Below are 18,308 nucleotides of genomic sequence, written 5' to 3' on the forward strand. Positions count from 1 at the left end.
GAAATCTTTCTTGTGACAGAAACCTGTAGAATTCTGGAATTCCAACATCTGTAGACTTCTGCTTCAAAATGGTGTCACACTGGAGCGCCACTAACTCCATCTGCATTTCCTCTGCAACATAGTCAATTTCAACAGCAAATAATGTGGAAAAAAAGTTGAAAATGTAATTCAAGTGCCTTGAAATCTTTAAACCGCACATCAAACTGTTTGTGTAAGTTAGAAATGATCTCTGCATATTCTTTCAAGGATTTGGGTTCAACTTTTCCTAAGGAATTCAGTCAAGAAATGAACCAAATTGCCAGCAGTCAGCTGTTTCCCCCACAAAGTAAGCTTAACTTTGAATGACTTAATACTGTCATATATCTGTGTTATCACCTGTTTTCTACCCTGAAGTTTCAAGTTCAGTGCATTCAGGTGATCAGTTACATCTGTTAGAAAAGCAAGGTTGCAGATAAAAGTGAAATCAGCAAGCTGTGGAACCTCCTTGTTTTTCATTTTCATGAAGGAATCAATCTCCTCTCTAAGTGCAAAAAAACGCTTCAAAACATTTCCACAACTCAGCCATCTAACTTGAGTTTGATACACCAACATTTTCAGAGCACATTGATGGCGCATGGTCCGTAGCCAAAGATACGAGTTTGTTCCATGGCAGCGCAGCTTTTTCAATGCACTTTTCCACTCCTTGAAGTATGTCACGTCCCATTGTGGTACCCTTCAGTGGCATTAAGTCTAGCAATTCTTCAGTTATATTCAAATTGCTATCCACACCTCTAATGAACACTGCATATTGTGAGGTATCTGATACATCTGTACTCTCATCAAGAGCAATAAAAAATGCTTCAAAGTCTTTTGCCATTTTAATCAATTGTTTTTGCACATTATCAGCTAAATTCGTTATCCTGCAGGCAACTGTACTGGCAGACAAGCTTATGCCTTCAAAAACTTTCTTCCTATCAGGACATAAAATTTCGCTGGCCTTCATAAGACATTCTTTTATGAATAAGCCTTCTGTAAAAGGTTGCGATGATTTAGCTATCATTTTGCTTATCACAAAACTTGCTCTTACTGAATCTTCCCTAGACTTGTTAATCCCCAAAAAGAAATTTCTTCGCTTGGCAAATGCTGCTTTAAGTTGCTGAACTTTATCCTCTCAGATTTTTCCAGTGAATGCATCATATTTGTCATGGTGCATCGTGTCGTAGTGCCGACGCACGTTATACTCCTTGGGAACAGCAATCGTTTGCTGACAAATAAGGCATTGAATTTTATCTTTTACCTCTGTGAAAAAATATAAATTCTCCCATTTGTCTTGAAAAACTCTCTTTTCTTCCATGAGTGTTCTTTTTTTCAACTAAGTCATTTCCAAGCAGTTTTAATAAAATATATACACTCAGTAAAGCCGCCCCACTGCACTGGGCTGCACCACCACTCCACTCCTGCTCTGCCTCTTCCAGGGGTGGCAGGTTTGTAGAAATTTTGGTGGTACCCAGAACCTGCCCTCCCCCAAACTCCACCCCCACCTGCCTAAGGCTCTGGGAGGGAGTTTGGATGAGGGAGGGGGTCTGGGGTGCAGACTCTGGGATGGAGTTTGGGTGCTGGGTGCAGGCTCCGGGCTGGGGCAGGGGGTGGAGGTGCAGGCTCTCGGATGGAGTTTGAGGATAGGAGGGGGTGCAGGGGTGAGGGCTGTGGGGCTGAGGATGAGGGGTTTGGGGCATTGGAGAGGCTCGGGGCATTGGAGAGGCTCAGGACTAGAGCAGGGGAAGGGCCAGCCCTAGTGAAGGGGGGCGCTAGGACCCTGCGCCAGCAGGTGATGCCAGAAGCAGCAGAGTCAGCATGAGCTGCAGGCTCCCGGGTGGTGAGGGGACAGCAAGTGAGGCTGGGGGGACACTTGGGGGAGGTGTGTGGGGGCAGGGCTAGGGGAGAGACCCAGCCTCAAACATTGGGGAGCAGCGCGCGGGGAGCTTAGCTGCCATATAAAATAACTCGGGGGGGGGCAAGGGTGAGGGGATTTAGGGGGGGACAGGAAGTAACTCGGGGGGGGCAGGGAGCTTGGCAGGCCACAGGCGTGTTTGAGACCCCTGCAATAGACAGCTCACTGGTCTGATTCAGTGTGCCCATCCCTGTGTTCCTATTATTTAAAAGTGTCTCAATTAATCTTCAGAGTCAACAGCCTTAACCATGAATGGGGCAGTTCACAGCTTTCAGAGTTGTTATTTCAGGCTTATTGGCTGCAGGGGCAGTATTAGCAATGCATTGGTTCATGTTCAGAAGATTTTGCCTTTCACAAGGGTGTAAAGTTTCTTTTTTAAAAGAAAATAAAAGCTCAAATTCTGCAGAAACTGATGGAGTCAGGAGAGAAGCACTTGTGCTGTGCGTGTTGCCACTTAATGGCTCAACCCAACCGCTGTGTGCATAGAAAGATAGATAGACATATAAAAAGTCATCATATATATACTTAGGTCCAGATTCTGATCTCATTCAGACTGAGATCAATCTGGAATAATTCCATTAAATTCAATGGAATTACTCCAGATTTGTAACAGAAAACAGAATTTGACTTATAGAGAAATATAGGATATATGCATATTCATTTACCAGATGTACATTTTGTCTCATCATTACAGGTATATCTTACATGAATGTGGATTTGTCAGTAATCTTTCACACAATAAAGCACCCTCCCAGCTAGTAATAGTTACCAACAAAAGACATCAACATTTTAATTATACACTTTTATTGTTTTCCTAGTGTTTCAAAATATACAAGACGGAAGGGAAAAAAATCTACTCTGGAATGATTGTGACATACAACTTGAAAAAATAAGGGCCTGATCCTGCAAACCCTTACTCATCATGAGAGCGGTCTTTACCCCCCAGAATCCCCATTGACTTCAGGATTGAAGGATCAGACCCTAAAGTTATGGCATAAAGATGAGAAATAGACAGCTTTGAGTTGTAAAGTATTTACATTTAAGTGCTTCTGGTCTGTGATTCACGATAAGTATGTTTTTATGGTCAGGACTGACACACAGACAAAATTACTGGGCATGAGATTTCAACACATGGTTAAGAATGATTGGTTCAAGAATTCTTCAGCTGGAAATCACCACTGCTAGTTCTGCTTTCCTCTGCAGGCGTTCGCTATGAGTCTGATTCTGAAGTCAATGGTGTTACACCGGTGTAAGAAGAGAGCCAGGCTTCATATTTATCAAGTACATAGGGCAGCAAAATACATGTGTATATACGGACTGTCTTTATAGGCCATTGCTGCATTAGTGGTGGACACCACACTGGGTGCAATGACCAGAGTCACATGGCCAGCAGAGGACACAGGCAGGCACAATTCCTCAACGGGGGCAAATGCAGTTCCAAGCAGCTGCCAAACCCTTTTTCAGGGTGCAATATGCAAAGTCCTTTGCGCCAGCCCCGACAACCAGCTGGCATGAAGGGGCGGGGAGGGGAGCTGAGCCATGTCTAGGACCCCTTTTGCAGCATCTAGGGTTGATGACAGCACTTGCCTGCACCTTGCACACAGGGAGTGCAAGCTCTGGGACTGTGCCTACCTCTGTGGAATGTAAGGGAGGAAAGGACTCCTGAAGGTCCCCTCCCCCTTGAAGAGCAGCCAGGCCCCGCACCATGTGTCCTTATTTTACACCACTGCTATGTTGTCCATAATGCAGCCACATTTTTCTACGATCATGTTAGGAAATTCAGCCACTTCAATTTCCGTGTAGTTTCCCTTCTTGACGAGGTACATCATGGGAAGTGGGGAGCTCTCCACCACGGCACAGGTTCTTTCTCCATAGCCAAAGCGGCGCAAGTGGCTCTTGGCCTGCACACAGCCCCCCATGCAGAGGTAGGCCTGGTACCCCGCAGGCTCAATAATCCAGTACTGAGTCCAGGTCAGTTCTCGGAAGTTGATGTAGTGTTCCTGCCGGCAGCAGATGGGTTTCTTCGTCGTGCTTTCCTCCTTGCAGTCTCCAGGCCCCCTATCAAAAAGCAAAGCCAAGAAAGAATGTCTCTGTGACTGAAAATCAGGACTCATGCTGAAATATTGGGGTGGGGAGGAACAGTCCTTGTCATTAACATCAGAGAAGGGCCTGAGCTGTAAAGCTTGGCTCTGGATTAGCACCCCACCTGCCCCCAGAATTCAGGGATGTTTAAATCCAAGGTGAGGGTTCAGACCCATTCTTAGTTCAAGTATTTAAGTACAGAAATGAGCTCAGTAAATCTGGGGAGAGGAGAGGCTTTAAAGTAAAGAAACTTCCTAGCTATTCCATTTGCAGCGATTTATTACTAACTGGGAAAGCTGCGTCCTTTGGGCCCGAGTCTCCATTGCTATGCACCTTGTGCAGTCCTTTACACAGTGCAAAGTGTAAAATGCTATCATATCAGAACAGGAGTGTTTTACAAACTCTTGCACTTACTTTTCCTCTGTGTAAATGACTACACAAGATGCAAGGCCATGGAGAATCAGTCCTTCTGTTCTCTGGCTCTAAAAATTCAATACTATCCCAGCCCGGATATGTTTGTCTCTTCTACTCTCTCTGTGTTTCCGTGATCTGAATGATTATTTGTAAAATATATTACAACTAGAGACCCTAATCAAAACCCTTTGGGATAGTTTGGATCTAACTCTGAATTTCACAGCTGGTTCCTAGCTCTAGAATGGGCCTAACTAAAACCCCATGTCCAAATAGTCCAAATTTTAGGGAAGTTTGGAATCAGATCTTTATCCAAACTTTGTGGCTCATTTCATTTCTAATTGTGAAACATTATTTACCTCACTATGCAACTTTAAGACCACCTTGCATTTTCGCCTACTGTACCCACTCTAGGAGTTTTGCAACTAAATCAGGCTTATCCAAACCTGGCCTGAAATGTTATCTTCAGTATGAATTAGCAACCAAATACCAAAGGCAGCATAGACTTGGATTTGACACATACCCATATTCTTCCAGGTTGAGGGTATAAAGCACCAACTCAGGTTTGCCCAGGGCTTTATCCAAAGGATCCTGAGAGGTAAACCTCACGACTTTGGCCATTTCCGAGGCATAGCTGCCTAGCCTTTCTCCTTCAATCCAAATCTCCAGGAGCATTGGTCCCGGCTTCTTAGCTTTTAGCCAGTAATGTACAGCCTGGGTCACGTCAAAATTCCTCCAACCAGATTCCATTATTGGAACCAACCTGTGTGACAAGGTGGGGACAAAAAAAAGAGTCAATTTCAGGGAATTGAAGCCATAGGACTTGCAACTCATAGCTGTCTTCAGCCAGATAATGCCTGGTGAAGCTCTGTTTACAACAACGGCATTACACCGGAGATTAATTTAGTCCCTCTAGTTTGCCATGTGCCCTGACTGTACAATAATTCTTAACGGATAGCTATTATTAAACTTTAATCAGAAATAATAACACTTATTTTTAAGAGATATACTCATGTAGCAAATGTTGAGGTACTAACTAAAGAACTGCTATATCCATTCACATCAAAGAATACCTTAGGATTTGACAGAGTTTTGACAATGCAGGACCATATTCAGCCCTGGCATAAACAAGTGCAAGCCCTTTAAAAACAATGTCGTTTACATCTGTTTTTGCCAGAGCTGATTTGGGTCTATAAATTACTACGCAGAAATGAGTTTAATAGCTTTTGTGTCTGATCTTGCCCTCAATTAAGTCTACTGCAAAGCTTTCATAGACTTCAGTGGTGCAGAATCACAGCCACTGTACAGAATTTGTATAGTCAATGACCAATGAAAGAAATCTTCAGAAGAAGAAAAGCCAGCAAACCATCAGCATTTTCAAAATGGGAAACAGAGAGAGAGAGAGAGAGAGAGAAGGCTATGCCAGAGCAAGAGACTAGAACTAATTATTAAGATTGCAATTTTTTAACTGTATTATAATGTATAGCTTTCAGACAAATTACAGAAATTCAGCCACTTCAAGATGAATATTGCAATCTTTGTAAGAAATAAAGATGCCCTTGCTCTTACGAACTCATTATGGAATTAAAAGAGGATACAAAGCCAGAGCCTGCAGTCTTTACTTAGGTGGGAATTGTGCCAGAGCAAGGGCAGTGGGCCTGATTCTGATCTCACATCAGTTGTTTATAGGTGTAGCTCTACTGGGTTCATTGGAGTGTCTCCTGATTTATGCAAGTGTAGGTGACATCAGAATCAGGCTCAGTAAAACCAAGTCCCTAAAATGCAGCTATATCCACATTAAAGGATAATCTCTTACCTGGAATCAATCAGGGAAGTCCTGTTGGTGCCATCGACTTGGATCTGCACCCAGTACACGCTGACTCTGGCGTTAGTGACTGGCCTGTGAGGTTGCTTGGTTGTAGGCATGTTCGTTCTGTTCAGGGGCTTTTTGAAAAGTTTTAGTTCAGCCATGGTCACTTCACTGTTTTCAGGTATTCTCCCTTCCATGTCAAAGACCAGATTCTGGCGTGTGGTATCAGAATAGAGAACTTCTCCTGCAATATCTGTGTACATTGGGAACAACAAGGAGAGCCTGGCTCAGCATCATTTCCATCCCACACAAGCAAAGCCCTAACACTTCCCTTTCATTCCTAATTATCACAACACACTCATCTCATACTCCAAAGAGCGGGCCTCTTAGTCCCTACACAGATACTAAACATGTCTTTTCTAATGCACATTGGAATCAATGCCTTGTAAATGCCCTCATCATCTCCCTCTGCATGGCTCTCTGTAACCTGCTGGATAATGGGAAGGAATAAGTATTTTATTTCCCCCAGAACTCAAAAACACCAACGGCTAGGCATATTTATTTTACAGATCTCTGTATGAAAACAGGCTGTTGGACTGTTTTAAACAGACAACTGGCTTTTGGTAACTGCCCCGGAAAACAATGTAAATCTTTTGAATTCTGAGCATGCTGAGATTTTGGGTATAAAGAGCACTAATATAACATGTAAGGCTAATCAGAACTTTCCTGCTGAAATTTTTTCTGACTGAAAATTGACTTTTGACTAAACAAAACTTTGTGTGGAAAGTACCTGCTTTCCTCACGTTTTGATTTTTTTGTCAAAAAAATGAAAACTGACATTTTTGCAGTTTTTATCTAGAAACTGGTGGGGGAGAGGAGAGGAGGAGGTTTTGATTTTAAAATATTTTTTAAATTTTTGTCAACATTTTCTATAGGAATAAACCCACTTTTCAACCCGCTCCAATATCAGTTGTAATGACCATGCAATCCTTCTTGTTATGCTTTAGTCTTTAAACCACCATTACTTTATGCACATCTATTTTATCCACATAATAATAAACAGAGAAGGGTCCTAAGCTGTAACGTTCAGCTCCAGAAACAGATCCAAACTGAAATTCCCCCAAGTTTTGCAGTTGGCACTATGGTTTTTGTTCAGCCCATTATATATTTGGAATCCAGAAAGTCTGGATGCATATCTGGATCTGAACTTCACTCAAATTCAGTGGGTGTTTGGATCTGGGGCTTTGCTAAACTAATTGTAATAATACTAGCATTTTTACCTGCATTGCCCGGGATTCCTCTCAGGATGCCAGCCAAACTTGGCAAGGCTCTTCTCTTCACTCTGTGGCGCCTCAACATGGAGATGTATTTGTTCCTTATGTGATCTGGGATAACTAGATTCACTAGGTCTCTCTTCTGAAGTTTTGGAACCTCAGAAAGCCCCAGTTTCTCCAGCAAAGCCTCCTTCAGCTTTTTCTGGGTTAATCCACTGGCAGTGGTGGCTAGGCAGAGTACACAGACCATCCAGCCAAGCCTCACACTCATCCTCTGTCAGTCACCAAGCAGCTTATCAGAATGGATGAACTGATCACTCTCCCTGGAGGCTGCTCTTGGCAGAGATGCCTCTTCAAGCTCCCAAGCTGCCTGAATGGGAAAGGGACCTAATGTGCTGGATTTTTATAGCAAGTCCGGTCCCACTGGCACAACAAATTCCACAAGTGGAGGTGAAGCAGAGGACTTGAAAGGGATACTCTCACATTGGTAGTAACAAGACATATTAACACCTTCATGTGCTGTGAAGTTAATATAAGAAATATTTAGGAGAGTCTCCAGTTATTTTAGGTTGGAACAAGGTTTCCATTCTTTTTAGCTCCTTTTTCACTTTTGCCCTCCAAAGCTCTTAATAGCCTGAAATGTCTCATGCTCAGTCTGGGTCAAAGGGAACATTTCTGCAGAGTATGAAATTATCATTTATGTACACCACCACAGTATACAACTCCCCGGAAGACACAGTGCCTACCGTAAGGAGCTCACAACTACAATTGGGCAGACAATATCTTTAAGATGCATAATTAATCAGTGGGACAGGTGAAAGTTCAGTCTCAAAATGATACAGATATTAAGAATATTTAATTCTAAATCATAAGGTCTTTGGGGCAGGGACTGCTTTTATCTTTGTGGACTGTGCCAAGCCCATGCTCAGTGATAAATAATCACAAATCCTACCATTTTGATGGCTTATTGCCTTGTAAACCAAGCAAGATATTTCTGAATTACAGAACTCTGAAAATGTACTGTTTCTACATTTTAGAAAAGTGTCCTCAATTTTCTCTCTTGTAGATTTAAACATAGCTTGTGTTTTAAAAAAGGCTGCACTATACAAACAAAGATTATCTTTTGGCAACTGTCAGAAACCAAACTCTGCTTTTGGGGGATACTGTCTGCCCAGCAGTTCCCCTCACCCATCTCATTGCTTCAGCAATATAAATTATCACAGCAGATGGCTGTCAGTGGGAAATAAAGCTAACCTGGTAAATCAGGTTGTTGTTTTTTAAGTTACCTTTTCAACTTTGAAACGTCTACATCATTTGCTTCCCTGGAGTTTGCACGCATAACAACTGGAAGTCTAATTCCTCACAAGCCCCACGAGGAGGGAATTGAAAAATAGCATCTTGATCAATGAAATGTTAGAGCAACTTGATATTTTTTGTAAGTTCTAAGGTTTCATCCTTTCCAGACAGGGAGGTCACATGACATTGACATTTCTTCTAATTGTAAATGGGCCTGTAGTTGAGCCCACCTTCAGATGTCACCAGCCTCCATTGTTTTTCCTTGTTTCACCAGAGATAAGGCAAACTTGAAAAAATGTAACCCAACCCCTTTGATTCTTTCTGAATAGGGCCTGGTTTGAGGACCCAACTACTAAGGTTCTGTCAAGCCAATATCTATAGTTTACATAAACCTGAGCCTGCTGCTGTAAATGGGTGAAGGAAGGGAATAGAACCTTTTGAAAAAAGTTATTTTACTAACTAAAGGTTAAGGTTAGTAAAGTTACTTTACTTTAGTAACTGCCCAAATTGTCTCAAAAGGCTTTTCATAAGCAGCTTTCTTTATAGACTTACATTCTCCATTATGTTGTCATGGATAGGATAACCCATAAAATTCAGATCTATGGCCAGATTCCCAACCAAAATGTGGGGATGTTTAGATTCTATTTATGAAGTATGATATTATACACTAATTAATTAGTTTATTTAAGCACCATCAGTGTGCTCAGTGGTTTACAAAATATAGATTAAGACAATCCTGATCCTCCTGACTTCAATGGGATTACTTACATGAGTTATGTTGCAAGTGAGTGTAAGTGTAAGGTGTGTTTGTAGGAATTGGGCCCCTTCCTGCATTCCTTCTGGCATTCCACACTGCATCACAATTTAAATGTAACGCTGTTTTGAACACTGATACATCAAGATGCAACCTTTTTTGTTACATCAGTGGTTCTCAACCAGGGGTATGTATACCCTTGGGGGTATGCAGAGGTCTTCCAGGGGGTACATCAACTCATGTAGCTATTTGTCTAGTTTAACAGGTTACATAAAAAGCACTAGCAAAGTCAGTACAAACTAAAATTTCATACAGACAATGACTTGTTTATACTGCTCTATATACTATACACTGAAATGTAAGGGCAATATTTATATTTCAATTGATTTATTTCATAATTATTTGGTCAAAATGAGAAAGTAGGCAATGTTTCAGTAATAGTGCGCTGTGACGCTTTTGTATTTTCATTTCTGATTTTGTAAGCAAGTTGGTTTTAAGTGAGGTGAAACTTGGCAGTATGCAAGACAAATCAGATTCTTTAAAGGGGTACAGTAGTCTGGGAAGGTTGAGAACCACTGAGTTACATAATGCTAGCATGGACAGATATAGCATTAGCAATGAGTTGCCTCGGAATGAAGGACTGCCTCGGAATGGCAAGACTGTAGTTGACAAAATCTTCCCTAAGACACAGATTTCCCAACAAATCATTTCCAGTGATGAACTCATAACCTTGAATTTGGAGAAGTTTGGGGAGTGAGAAGAGTCACCAGTTGTAAAATAGTTATAGTCCATGCATTCTGATTTTCTTTGAACCAGTCAGAGGGCCTGATCCTGGAACCCTTGTCTACCCACACAGTCCTTGTTCATGTCAGTAGTCACTAGTAAGAACTATTCAAAAAAGTACTATTATGGAAAGTGAAAGCTACTGGTAGATCCTTCAGCAGCAAAAATCTTCTCATCAGAAAGTGATTTCTCTCATGGCTGGTGTCCAGCCTATTAGGTTGAAGACTCTTCATTGTCAAATGTGTATTGGAAGCAGATTTATAGGCTCCACATGTAACATAAAATTATTGAGCAAACACAGTTGAAGCCCAGCTTTAAAAAAAAAGGATGTGGATTGCAGGCTTTTCACAGGATAGTGATTATCTGCTCCAATTGCAGGATTTGCCATTCTCTCTTTGTCATGCAAACAAGAAAAGTCAGGAATTTTATAATAGCTCTTTCTGTTAAATGTGTATTGGAACCTACGTGGTGCATTTAAAATGTCAGACAGGGGATTTAAGGTGGCTGCAAGGAATGAAATATGAGGGACTGACAGTTTCAATACAAGTCAATAGTTGGTGGGAGAAGGGTCAATAAGTGCAAGATTTTTGTTTCATTTCAAAGCAGCTCTCAGCCATGGCTGCTTTGTTGGCTGGGCATATCTGCACAATGTTTACAAGCCTTTTGTAAATAAATCTAATGGGTTAAAGGAGAAAGTGTGAAAGACTTAGACTTAATTGTACAGATTTAACCTAAGCAACATGGACATTTCAAACAGATTTGTTGTGCCCAGCAGGAAAGTCTATTTGCTGAGTGTGGGTGAAGATTTGTGTCCTTAACTTTTTGAGATTTATATTTCCATCTACACAACTATTTTGTGTCATAACCAGAGCCACGTTTGAACAGCTCCTGTTTGAGAAAATGTTAATATGACAGTTTCTGCATGTTAGGAAAAATGCCAAGTGTGGTTTGTGCATCATGTGTATTGAACAGAAGTGGGGCCAGGCTGCAGCTGTGCAGCATTATATCTGGATATGGTGTTTGGATCTATGGATCTGGAGCTGTGATGTTCAAGCCCATATACAAACTTCCCCACATTTCAGAAGGGCTCAGTTTGGGGCCTCAGGTTTGATCCCCATCTCTAATATTTTCTTATTCGTCTCTGTTTAATTTAAAGCACATTGAGTGTTACACATTTATCAAGTAAACCCACAGAATGTAATGTTCATGGTAAGTGCTGGGCCTACACCTTTGAAAACAGACTTTTTTTATGCACAGAACAGGTACAGTACATGTAGCAACTGTGTAAACTACCCCCTTCCCCCCACTTCATCAAGGGATTTCATCCCTGACCTGGGGGGGGGGGAAGATGGGGCAATTCAGTATTTTACCCCTAATTTTTAGTAAAGATAGCCCCTCACATTCTGACTCAGAGTTGTATTTGCATTCAGTCTTTGGCATCTCTCTTGTGACTGCCAACTAGTATTAGTTCTGGGAATGCTGTCTGTGACACTTTTCCACTAAGAAAAAGTACCATGCAAGTCAATGGGAATTTGGACATTTAATTCAATGGGCCCAGGATCGGCTCCTAAGAACTGAAGGGAAGCGATCAAGCTTATTTCACAAAGACCACCTAACAGAAACGTTAGGTCATTATGGATTTGGGCCAAATTCAAAATGGTGACCAAGAAAAGAAAAGCTCCGTATCCTTTGCTAACAACTGGATCAAAATCATCTCATCTAGGCCACCAAGAGCCATTAGAGAACAACAGCCTTTACTTACTATCAGCCTAGGCTGGATTGGAACCAGCACTCTACATCAGAGAAAGTCTTGTAGCCCAGGCCAGCCTCATAACCCATCAAGTCCTCCTTATAGACAAAACACCATATTCAGTTAGTGAAGCCCCTGAAATCAATGGAAGTTGTGCTCACTTATGCCAGAGACCAGGGCTGCATCTGTCCCACAAAGTAAAAAAAAAAAAAAGTATATTTAACTAATATAACAAGAGCCACATTTCAGTGTAAAAAAGGCTCTATAGCTCATCTGACCTTGAACTCCAGGATATCATAAGCACTCCCATGAAGGCAGTCTCCCTTTAACTGTGCTGTCCAGATCACTCTGACATTCAGACTCTCTGAATTCACTGCTTCTATACTCGGAGTTCTGCTTTTCCTTATGGACTTGCTCCAGTCAAATAACTCAGACAAGAGGTTGACTGTTATGGTGGGAATAGATAGAAATGTTTGGCCTCTTACTGTGCCACAGATCAGGTGATGCCAGCCAGGTCAGATAGCTTGCTCACATTATTTGTTTTATCAGCATTTGCAAAGTGCCACAGTCCTGGCACAAAAGTCTCTCTCTGTTATTTTTACAGCAATAACAAACACAACTGTTTAAATATACAGCTTTTTCTCTTACTTCAGTGTCCTCCTCTCCAGCCATTCCCCACAGTTGGTAGCTGGAGAAGTTGTGTTTGTTACTGTGCTAGGCCAAAATACTGGTGAATGCTGTCAAATCAAATACATATAATGTCTCAGTCAAATGACCTTTAAACAGTCTGTGGCATACCACAGCCTGTTTATTACACCTTGTTTTATGTCACTAACTGCTCTATGACTCAGAAACTCTTTCTCAGGATTCAGTTTTGCAGTTCTTAAGACAATGGGAGTTTTGCTGAGCAGAAAGGCTGTGTAAGAACTGCAATACTGGCCCTAATTGGTACCTGTGTAGAGGGACTGGTTTGCAGGTGCCACTTACTTGTCTACTAAGCAGACACTTAATTGCCTATATCTTAACAATGGGGATCCACTTTGTTTTTTCAAAACAACATAAGGCTGGTCTACACTTTAAAAGTTTCAGGGCATGCCTTCATTAGCAACATTAAGCAGTGCTGCTGCGGCAGTGCTTTAACGTGGCTGTGTAGTCGCGGCACCAACGCTTGCTTTAAAAAAACCCACCTCCATGAGGGGAGTAGCTCCCAGCACTGGTGCACTGTCTACAATGGCACTTTACAGCGCTGAAACTTGCAGCGCTCAGGAGGGTGTTTTTTCACACCCCGAGCGAGAAAGCTGCAGCACTGTAAAGTGGCAGTGTAGACAAGGCCTTACAGTATAACTGTCAATTGGGGATGTGATTTTTTTTTTTTGCTGGCATAGTTATGCCAGTAAAAACTCTAGCATAGATGCAGTTGAACTAAAACAAAGGTGCTTTCTACTGGTATAACTTAGTTTGGTTCCCAAACTGGGGCCTGGTCTACACTAGAAAGTTTTACCAGCATAGCTATGTTGGTTAGGAGTGTGAAAAAACACACCCTTAACAGACACACTAGCAAAAGCCCTAGTATAGACATAGTTATGCCATTAAAAAAAGTCCTTTTGCCAGAATAGCTTATTCCATTTGGGGAACTAGTTTAAGCTATACCAGCTAAAAAAACCTTTTGCCAATATAAGCTGCATCTCCTAGAGGAGTTTGCTGGTATAGTTCTTCCAGTGTATCTATATTGGGAAACCCTTTTAAGTGTAGAAAAGGCCTGGAATATAAATACTTCTATACTGGTATAACACATGACTCTCAGCTAGATGTCATTTAGTTCCATTAATACAGAGCTTGCAATGGCAGAACTGTTACAAACCACGTGCTAATGAACAGCAAATAATTTACATTACCAAATTTACTAGGAGGTGTCTTCTCAGTAAGCAAAAAATACATATTAAAGGCCAAACTGAAGGAAATTTTAAGTGAGCGTCTTCTGCTAAACATCCATGAGGATTCATGTGCAAATAACTTGCATTCTTTGGTAGAGTGTAAATAAAGAAAGAAGCAGTTCTTTGTGGTGATAACTGCAAAAGTCAGATCAAGATAAATTGCAGAGGATGATGTTAGACTGTAATATATACATAGAAAAAAAGAACTGAGACATACATGTGGCTATACATTACTAATGGTAACATCTGTTAGACCAGGCATACGCAACCTATGGCACATGTGCCAAAGGCGGCACACAAACTGATTTTCAGTGGCACTCACACTGCCCGGGTCCTGGCCACTAGTCTGGGGGGGCTCTGCATTTTAATTTAATTTTAAATGAAGCTTCTTAAACATTTTAAAAACTTTATTTACTTTACATACAACAATAGTTTAGTTATATATTATAGACTTATAGAAAGAGACCTTCTAAAAATGTTAAAATGCATTACTGGTACATGAAACCTTAAATTAGAGTGAATAAATGAAGACTCGGCACACCACTTCTGAAAGATTGCCGACCCCTGTAGACCATGGATTAGTTGGCCAAGGGAAATAATGGAAGAAGTCCCACTACTTGAGATATTTAAGACTTTCTGGGCAAGGCACTAGAAAGTATACTGGAGAAAATAAACCTACATTGGCAGGAAGGTGAGCTAAATATGCTTATACATCTTTTCTCTGACATATGTGGCTATAGTAACATATGTGACTATGTGTCAATAGGTTTTACATTGTGGGACCCAGATTTATTCAATACCAAAATAATTACTTGTGCATGGCTTCTTTTCCTGTTCTTAACAGCACATTAGCTCCATAATCAAAAGAATGATGACATGGAGTTCTGAATGGATCCAACAATAGTGCCAAACCTAACATGTCTGAGCCCTGGACAGACCCAAGTAATACAGAGGATGAATGCTTGAAAGGCTTCAGAATGGATAGGGTTAAAGAAATGTGAAATAGTCCTCTTATTTTTCTTATTTTAGAGACAGCTTTTCTTTGCCATGAACCTGAAAGGATATTGTCTGGTTAAAAAGTCTGTATTTTTAAAAAATACCTTAAGTCTGTTAATAACATGTCAAATCATTAAAACTAAACCAATGTGTAAAAATCTAATGTACTTTTTACTATTTATGCTGATTGTTTCCATTATACTTTTTACTCATCTTGGACAATGACAACTGTTTGGCCTGTTTCCCTTTTGTCTATATCTAGTTTCTTTTCCCTTTGTTCTGTAAAGTACCTACTTTGGGGCCTGGTACAAAAATAAGTAATAAAATGAAATCCTAATATGAAGTTTTATTGTCTGGTTCTCATGTCCTAGAACAATGCTGCAATGTTTAGGTTGCAGAAGTTTCAGCAGAGTGTTTATATCCAACAAATAACAACAATTGAAACTGTTTTCATTGAAATAAAAATAAAATAAATGAATCACAATAAAATTCTTTATGTGTTTGATTCTAAACCAGAACACAAAAGAATATTTTATTTCAGGACATAGGTTAAATTGTGCAATTTCCTGCCATGTGCTTACATCAGTGAAAACAAAGGGACTAAAACCCTGGATTTAACATGGTCCTTGCAAGGCCAAAAAATAAAGCTGTGCAACCCACACTAGAATTAATCCATTTAACATCCATACTATAAAGCCCAGGGAGATGCATCTTGCTCAATTGATTTTTAAAGGAAGAGCTAACCAGGCTTTGTCAGGTCCTTTGATGTGTGAAACACAAACATGCAAGCACGGCTGCTAATATTTTCTTACCTGACCATCTGCTTATACAAATGTATTAAATCAGCAGTGGCCAAAGTGCAGCCTGCAAGCTGAGAGTTCTACAGTGAAGCTGGCTGCGTTCCTGATGCTTAATCTTGATGTTCAGCCCATGGAAACCATAGGTCCCTGGTAGGGTGACCAGAAAGCAGGTATGAAAAGTCGGGACGGGGGTCAAGGGTAATAGGGGCCCATATAAAAAAAACCCCAAATATCAGGACTGTCCCTATAAAATTGGGACATCTGGTCACCCTAGTCCCTGCAGACAATATCATCCATCCAATGCTGGAACCTGCGGGCTTCCCATGCAGCACCTCTCTAATAAAGATACTGTGGCTGTAATCTACTCCCTTTTATGCAATCTTGTTGTAGCCCTCAGGTTTCTGGATAACTGCCAATCCAGTCTTGAGTAAAGGTGCTCCTGTAGCAAGTCAGATGTATGGGGGAGATTTTCAGAGGCACAAAGGGGAGTTAGGAGCCCAACTCCCACCGACTGTCAATGAGAGTTGGGTACCTAACTCCCCTTTGCGCTTTTTAAATCTTCCCCTAAAATTGCAAAACAAGTAGGAATAGCTCACTGCTCCCAAAGACCAGAACGGCTCTGTCAGAGCTGGAAATTCATTTGAGCCACTTATCCATTTTTTGCTGTGACCTATAGTTACACCCCTGAGACAGGCTATCAGGAGATAGTGACTTCAATAAGATCCAGATCCGGCAAATCCAATACATATAGGATTTCAGTTGACTTCAGCAGGAATTCCACATGCATCAGCTTTGCGAGATTAGGCCCCAAAAGTCTTCTTCAATCTTTTCACAGCTTGATTCACTCTCAGCCCTTCACGACAGTGCCAGCTCAGCTGTGGATCTCATTATGGGCCTGGGTCAGGAAGGCACTTTAGCACATGCTGGTATATTGCACATAGGGACAATTTCTTATATCAGGACTCACAGTCATCATGCTAGATTATTAAATTCTCTACTTCTTGGGCTTCTCTGGAAATTGATCCAGAAACTGCAGTAGTTGCAGAATGCAGTTGCCTGCTTACTCCTTAATATAAGTGTCTGGGTGTGGCAACTGCCCTCTATGAAATGCACTGGCTGCCACAAGCTTATTATTGATATATAAAACCCAAATCTAGGAGAAAGATTTTGTGAACCCATCTATCACCCTAAGATACCCCCAAAGCAATTCAGATTGACTGGTTTATCCTTTCTTGCCATTCCCAAGTATAATGGACAACTAGTTAACCAGTTAGAGACAATGTCTTCTCACTGTTAGGGCCTATCTCACTCATGAAACTCTCTCCCCCAGGATGGCTATCAGAATCACACTGTGGGTGTCTTCACAATTTGCTTGAAGTCTTCTTGATTAGGTAAATTTAATTATAACCAGTTAGCATCCCCTAGTACCATCTGCTCTTCTGAAGCAGTGTTGTGTAGCATTGGGAATGGGGAGTCTAGAAGACTTGGTCACTTTTCCCAGCTCTGTCAGGAAAAAACCTTGAGCAAATCATGCAGGCCAAAATTAAGTCCATATTTAGACACCTAAATGAGCAACCTGATTTTCAAAGTTGCTGAACAAACTCAGCTTTTGTTGACAAAGCTCTTTTAAGCAATGAACTCTAACAAGGTACAGCACACAAAGCATCCTGGTAAGATAAACAATATGCACCTTGCAAGCTGCTATTGCTTATTTATGAAAAAGATATTATTCTCTTCCATGAATTTACAGATGACAAGTGAGATGCTTGAGCTCAGCTTGCAATTACTGCATTCCATTTTCTTCCCCTTTATACAAAGCAGACCATACTACTGCTCCCAAGCCAGACATGGCTCACAATCTGGTGAAATAGGCTGCTTATGGCTGGAGGAGATGCATCAAACACGTATGCACCCTTCCTTTATGTTCAGATGTGGGAGGAGGGAACAGAAAAGAGAGAGATAGCCAGAGAAATAAGGATCACAGTAAAAGGAAAGAGTAGGCATGAGAAAGGAAGAATGAAACAGAAGGAGAGAATACTATAAAAATGAGGGAACAGAAGGGAAGTAACAAAAAAGAGGAAAAAGGAGAGAACATTGGAAACAGAGAAGGAAAAAGAACAGGAGTACTTGTGGCACCTTTTCTTTTTGCGGATACAGACTAACACGGCTGCTATTCAGAGAAGGAAAAGATATGTACAAAAAGAAAAGGGGGGAGAGAGAAAGAGGAGGTACTGAAAGAAAGCAGAACACTACAGAGAAAAAAAAATCTATTGAAAAACAATTCAATCTATGCTAGGTAATGACATGTATTTTTGAAAGCTGTATGTGGGTGTGAGAATCATTGGACAGTCTTTGTTGTCTTTTCTTCTTTCTTCATTCCATGTTTGTCGTCCTCCTTTCCAAGGAAGTGAAGGTGTTAGTGAGTGCCCACCAGGGGCCTGAGCATCCTGTCAGTTGGCTTCAGTGGGAGTGGTCTATGCAACTGGTG

General features: G+C 41.2%; 1 protein-coding gene across 1 annotated transcript; it reads right to left on the reverse strand.

The window, feature by feature from the left end:
- Positions 1–2,774: 2,774 nt before the first annotated feature.
- Positions 2,775–7,778, reverse strand: LOC123365858 (left-right determination factor 2-like). The gene is made up of 4 exons (XM_045008842.1): positions 7,514–7,778; positions 6,240–6,486; positions 4,947–5,186; positions 2,775–3,988 (listed from the first exon to the last, which is right to left on the reverse strand). Exons 1-4 carry the CDS (start codon positions 7,776–7,778, stop codon positions 3,649–3,651), a joined length of 1,092 nt encoding a protein of 363 aa, XP_044864777.1. The 3' UTR covers positions 2,775–3,648.
- Between the last annotated feature and the right edge of the window lie 10,530 nt (positions 7,779–18,308).

Source organism: Mauremys mutica, chromosome 3, assembly GCF_020497125.1.
Source record: "Mauremys mutica isolate MM-2020 ecotype Southern chromosome 3, ASM2049712v1, whole genome shotgun sequence".
Lineage (NCBI taxonomy): Eukaryota > Metazoa > Chordata > Testudines > Geoemydidae > Mauremys > Mauremys mutica.

Coding starts and splice junctions, on each gene's coding strand:
- LOC123365858 (XM_045008842.1), bottom strand. CDS start 7,778: ATGAGTGTGAGGCTTGGCTGGATGGTCTGTGTACTCTGCCTAGCCACC. Junction 5,187..6,239: donor ACTTCCCTGATTGATTCCAG/GTAAGAGATTAT, acceptor CTTGTCACACAG/GTTGGTTCCAATAATGGAAT. Junction 3,989..4,946: donor CTCAACCTGGAAGAATATGG/GTATGTGTCAAA, acceptor GCTTTTTGATAG/GGGGCCTGGAGACTGCAAGG.